Source organism: Astatotilapia calliptera, chromosome 12 (genome assembly GCF_900246225.1).
Source record: "Astatotilapia calliptera chromosome 12, fAstCal1.2, whole genome shotgun sequence".
NCBI classification, from domain to species: Eukaryota; Metazoa; Chordata; class Actinopteri; order Cichliformes; family Cichlidae; genus Astatotilapia; species Astatotilapia calliptera.
Window position 1 is genome coordinate 9,408,939 of NC_039313.1, and position 6,114 is coordinate 9,415,052.

General features: G+C 37.6%; 1 protein-coding gene across 3 annotated transcripts; it reads right to left on the reverse strand.

Moving 5' to 3' along the window:
* Positions 1 to 410: 410 nt before the first annotated feature.
* On the reverse strand, positions 411 to 5,074 carry LOC113034341 (uncharacterized). 3 transcript variants are annotated; one of them, XM_026188815.1, is made up of 6 exons: positions 4,916 to 5,074; positions 4,470 to 4,616; positions 2,864 to 4,237; positions 2,501 to 2,675; positions 2,287 to 2,411; positions 411 to 2,088 (listed from the first exon to the last, which is right to left on the reverse strand). In XM_026188815.1, the coding sequence occupies exons 3-6, from the start codon at positions 3,137 to 3,139 to the stop codon at positions 1,762 to 1,764; spliced, it is 903 nt and encodes a 300-aa protein (XP_026044600.1). In that variant the 5' UTR covers positions 3,140 to 4,237; positions 4,470 to 4,616; positions 4,916 to 5,074; the 3' UTR covers positions 411 to 1,761. The 3 variants fall into 3 exon arrangements, with proteins under 3 accessions (XP_026044600.1, XP_026044598.1, XP_026044599.1); XM_026188813.1 differs by having other exon boundaries at positions 2,864 to 3,812; positions 4,056 to 4,616; XM_026188814.1 differs by having other exon boundaries at positions 2,864 to 3,196; positions 3,461 to 4,616.
* Between the last annotated feature and the right edge of the window lie 1,040 nt (positions 5,075 to 6,114).

Genomic DNA, 6,114 nt, shown 5'->3' on the forward strand with positions numbered 1-6,114 from the left:
ACAGTATCTGATACTGTATCAGTATGTCTATTCCTATTGGAAGCAAAGGAGAAGGTAATGTTTTAACCTATACAAGTTTACTGCTTTTCTTTTCATCTAGGTAGGTAGTCACATTTGGATGCATAACTGTTTGCTTATATATCATCGTCTGAGCAAAATGGCCTCTCTGGGGTTGGTGGTTTATGTGTAGGAAACATCACAAATCACCAATTAAAGGAGCAAATGTGTCTGCTAGAATTTACATTTTTATCTTGCTAATTTGTCAAACATGTCTGAAAGGACAGCTTAATTTTTTCTTGATTATATATTGTATTAGGCAACATTTTTATGGTCATAAATGATCTATGGGTATGTACTACAAAGAAATCTTTGGGAGTTTTAGAAATGCGGGCACACAGCAAAATCTCCAGTGTTAATTCAACTCCTATAGTGTTAAAGTTAACACTTTTCCAGTGTTTATATAATTCTCACTGGTTTAGAGTTAAAGTAACACTTTGCAAAGTGTTATTATTTTAACTCCATTGTAGTGTTAAAAATATAACACCCATAGTGTTAAAATTTCACTCTGTATGGTGTGAAGTGTCTTCACTCAGAGTGTAACTACCTAACATTTATAGTGTTGTTTTAGGACACTGATAAGTGTTCACTTTTACACTGGCTTGGGTTAACTCTTTTCACTGAGGGTGTTACTACACAACAACTATGGTGTTATTTATGACACTTTTAAGTGTTTATTTTCACACTGGATTGTGTTGACTGTTTTCACTTAGAGTGTTATTCTGTAACTTTTACAGTGTTATTTTGGCACTTTAAAGTGACATATATGAGCTTTTAAATACTAGTCTGTATTAATTGTCTGAATACAAAAATGCATTAAAGTGCAATTACTGTATGACTACTGTGTTACATTCAGTGAAAGTCCTTGTTAAGTCCCTTTACAGGATAAAAGGAGAAAACATAAAATTGGTCACATAAGCATTTTAATAAATATTAAATTCCAAGCACCATACAGCATACGTTCACAACAAAAATAATGGCACAATGTACAGACCATCATCATCACCATAAGCACTTTGCAAATCAAAGGGCTTGTATATTTCAATACAGTCTGCTTTAACAACATCTTTTTCATCCGTTTCAAACACTTTATAAGCATGGCAATGTTCACTGAAATTTTCAACCACAAGCTTCTGAACTATGAAGTAGGTGTGACTATTGACCAAAACTATTGTTTTTATTCTGCAAAACACCGGCATCTCATGTTCAGAACCACAACAAATGACCAATCCTGTTCTGTACTCAGTCCCATTAATGTTAACCCAATTAGCAGCGAAAGCCTCTTCTGCAACAGCAGGCAAGCCTAGGGAGATCATTTCACTATTTTCCTCACTATCAACATCAAATGATTTCAAGGGCCCATACTCAACATGGCTTAAAGGACATGTCTCCCACTTGTATGCTATGGATGTTTGATGTTTTTTGGCAAGTGACACTGTGATGTTCTTAAAGTTCTTAAGGGTGTCTTTGAACACCCTATGTTTAGCCTCACCTCTCATGCTCCATACATGCAATAATGGCCCAATTTTTCTGATGCAAGTTGGGTAGTGCAACATAAAGTGGTGTTTGGGAATCATGTTCCTACCTGGATACAACAATTTGAACAAGTCATTAAATTTGGTGCTTGGATAAAAACTGTGACCTAGTCGCAAATGACTTATCAAAGCCTGACTGGTGCTATGCAGAGTTTGACAGATAAAACATTTAAACATGGTTCTCATTCAACATTTTGGCACGCAACTCACGAACACGTGGTGACTCATCTGTTGAGGTGGCATCAATGTTGAATATGGTGGTCTGCACAAAACTGTAGAGATGAACCAGTGACTCGTCGTAAGATAAGTTGAACACGTAGTGGGATTTGAAAAGTTCATCAAAAGCACTGAGTGAGCTGGTGGCTTGGCAGGGGATGAGCTGTTTGTCCACTGCGATGTAGAAGGTGTCAATGCTGTTCTGGGTTCGACCAACAGCGAGGATGTATGGTTGTTTACCATCTCTTGCTTGCAAGTGTTCATCAATGCTGCAGCATGACTAAAAACAAATGAGATATTGACATATAGGCCTAGCTCATACTTGCTGAGTATGAACCATTCATTCAGTTTGACATTATGTGCCTTGCTAACTTATTACAAAATACTAAGACACATACTTCATGGAGAGGAAAACTAAAAAGTGCAAAAACTGAAAAAGTGTTTTGTAGGATTTTAAAAAGTGAGACAACATATTTACCTTGTGAAAGTGCACCATTTTGTGTGCTGCATCAGTTGGACTTATTTTGGTTCTCCTCTTTCGTCCAGCTGTGGGTGGCAAAAGTTGAAGGAGTAGCAGCAGAGAGGCCATGTCACTGTCCCAGTCTGTGTATGGTTGAATTTATAAAACAATTTCAAAATGACAGGTAAAAATAAATATTATTAAAATCAAACAAGCATGGTGCGACGCCTACCATTTGCATCACTCTCTGTTGGTTTCTCAGCAGCTTTTATCAAACGACACAGGTCAGTTGACTGAGTCAGCTGTTTGGCTTCTTTAATAACCTTTGGCTTGAATGACATGTCCCACTTCTCAAGCAACTTGGTGGCTGTTTCAGCACCAAACAGCAGCAGGAAGTCTTGATTGACCTGTTCATCATACACACAGGACATAAAGACAGTGCTCAACATTGTTTACATTGCAATGTGATTTTGACCAATATGGGATATAGCCTGACTGGGATGACCAATGATCACATCTTTTACTGTTGCCATCCACATCAGCAAAACAAAAAAAAAAGGATTAACAGTTGAAAATATCAAGTGATTTGACTTACTAGTCCTTTGACATCCAAAAAGCGTGGAAATGTTTTGAAGACATCTGCAGTTCTTTGTGGATCATGCACCAGATCCTGGCGATGTTGGAACGTCATTTTCATCTTCTGAAATACACTTGCTTCATCAGGAGAGTGAACAAGAAATGAGATGGCCTCCTTGCAGGCATCTCCATCAAGTTGCTGAGGCAATGTGGTTGCTAATCTTCTGCGCTTAGGCCCTTGTTCTTGATGCACTGGGACTTCCTTCACTGGCCGTTTGGTTGTAGACCTGGACATGGTTTTGAGGCGCCACGCTACATATCCAGTGCCTTTCACTCCGTCGTAGAAATGCTCCTGTCACATTTAAACATAGATGAAAAATAAACATCAAATGCGATCTTACAGACTTTGCAGATTCAGCAAAAAGAAACCCAAGGACTATTATCATGTAACAGGTGCAATACATGTTAAACAACATCCACAATTTCAATACAGTTTTATGACAATAGTTATTACGAAAGAGGAATTAAGATTTTTCTTTTAAATCATTTAGCTGATGTAATTATTCCATGATGAAAACTAAATAATGTGCTGTTTTACAATCACTGCATGACTTACATAGCCGTTTGGAGAAAATGGATCCTTCAATGAGGGAAAGAGTGTAATTATTCCAAGGGCATATTTCTCCTTTTGCTTACGGGAGGGAATTCTGCTATAGAGGAAATACAATTGACAATGTTAAATCAGAAGTATGTGTCTTTACTGCAGTATACATTACAAGAATATTCCATATGGCCCATCTTTACTTTTTTATTAGGTACTATTACTCTTATCCATGTCTCTCAGTCATATCACTTGCCAATATGTTAACAAGCTGCCGCCGGGTGCGGTGGCTCAGTGAATTTTCGGCATTGTATTCTTCAAGAATTTCCTCTCCACCAGGTTTCCTAGTCAAGGCATTTTTAACCATCTGCTCATATAAAAGGGAAAATAATAACAATAAAAACTTGTTTGTCAGTAAAGGTGAAAGTTTAGAGGAATGTCAACAAACCTGTGAAAGACATATCTAGCAAGAAGCACTAACTTCTACTAACATTTTTTCATACAGGGCAAGTTGGGAACCACCATGTTTTGAATTTCAATTTGTATAACAATCTACAGTATAAATGGTGTCAACTCAAAAATACAAAAGACATTTTCTGTTCTCAATTACCTCTTTTGCAGCCTCTGACACAGAAACATTTGGTGCAGAACTGTCTTTGCTGGATCTACTGCAGCCTGCAGGAATGCCCTTTTCCCTGAGGTCACTGTCACTTGATGAAAGTGATATAGTGTCCGTGAGGGAAGATAATGTATCCGAGGAGGATGGTGTGGAATGAGCTAAAGGACAAAAATCTTTGGGAGAGATGATTTGGTTAACTTTCTTTAGGCTACTCCACAATGCCATTAATAACACAATTTCAATGTTCATGTTCAGACAACATTCTATACAAATATGACCCAGCCCTGTCCACTGTCATGTATATTGCATGAAGACAGGTCAATGTCATCTGCATCAAGAGCAAAAGAACTTGGCTCTACATTGAGTGGGCTATACTCTGAAAATTTAAGTTATGATAACATTTACCTTCATCTGAAATCTTTTCACGTATTGTCAGGCATAGGTCTGGTTGGGCCTCCAGTAACTCCAGAAAAATGTCTTCTTCGACAGCTGTGTCAGTTTCATCGAAAATATCAAGGTCAGCAGCATCCGGAAGTCCAAACTTGGTTTTGGCTTTACAAAAAGATAAGCATAATGTCACTTAAAACGCCTGAAAAACTTTTTTAAAAACTAATTTTGACTTTTTTATTTAGCTAATATTTATTAACAGCTGTTTTACCTGTCTTTAAAATGGTTAAATTAGACAAGTCTGCAGCAACAATATAGGCCTAGGCCTACTGCTCTGTACTGTTTTTAATGTCACACATTAAAATAAAATGTGTTAACATTTAATTCATTTTTTAAATAGATGAGATGCAAACATGATGAACTGATACATGTGCAACAAATTTTGTTCTGCCAGGTTATCTTACCTTCACTGATGAATTCTAGATAAGTGAATCCTGCGTGCAATTTAATGTACTTCTTTACATTGAGGTATTTCACTTTCAGCAACATGTCTTACAACAGCACCTGGTGGAGAGAAGGGGGCACAGAATATTTTTTACCATATATTTAAGCCATAGCTTAAGTGGCAACAAATCCGGACAACTTTAAGAAAATATTAGGCTATACATTGTGTGATGATCTGTGAAGGGGTGACAGACCACTTCAACCTCAGGAACATAATTTGGCTTCCCCCTGCGCACTAAAATAGCTGAACTTGGGTACACAGAAATAGCATCCAATGAATTATCCACCCATCCACATGTTTATAAGACGACAACGGCGATCTTCTCGTCTGCACGCAGGCTAGATACTTAGTTCTGCTATGTTGCGAGTAAATCGCTGTAGCCTACTTGGGGAAAAGCATCTCTGTTTAAACCATGTCAGGATGATAATCCACATAAAATTTCCTGTTGAACGCACACCTGCCTTCATCACGCTTTCACTTATGACAACAAATATCCCTTATACTGTAAATTAATGAGTGCAAGTCTTACATTTATATCGGGAGTTTCTGACACATGCACAGCCGTCTGGCTAGTTGCTACTTTGTGGTGGTTGTTTTGTGACACGACATGCTAGGATTATCAGTGGAGGCGACGTCAACGACCCTCAGTCGTTATACCGCTTTGTCTTAAACACTGGATGGTAGCCTATTTCACTAAAACTGTAGAAAAGGGGAAAATGTTCCCTTAGATTAGGCCTACTACAACATAGGGCTGCTCGATTATGGCAAAAATGATAATCACGATTATTTTCACTGAAATTGAGATCTCGATTATTTGACGATATTTATTTAACAATAACAATGTATTGAATAATGACTTTAAAGATTGTCAAAAAATAATATAAAATAGTGTGCAAATACTGATAACAGTGCAAATGTTTGCAATATAAAAAATAAATGAAAAATGTAAACATCTATGTTTAGTGAACGTTGCAGTGTTGCTCTGTGGTGCAGCTACAACACTGTAGCAAAGTTTACACACTATGTCTACTTGATCCACGTCTGACTCCGCGAACCCATAATGTTTCCACACCACTGAAGTTTTTTTTACCTCTCTTTTCAACCAACGGCAGTCACTCTCCTCTCCAAATAACTTCTGCTTAGCTTTCCGAGCTTCCC

Excerpts from the sequence above, each read along its gene's own strand:
- LOC113034341 (XM_026188815.1), bottom strand. The coding sequence starts at position 3,139 with ATGTCCAGGTCTACAACCAAACGGCCAGTGAAGGAAGTCCCAGTGCAT. Across the intron at positions 2,676-2,863 it reads TTTTGGATGTCAAAGGACTA|GTCAATCAAGACTTCCTGCT; the intron begins GTAAGTCAAATC and ends TATGATGAACAG. Across the intron at positions 2,089-2,286 it reads AAATGGTGCACTTTCACAAG|TCATGCTGCAGCATTGATGA; the intron begins GTAAATATGTTG and ends ATTTGTTTTTAG.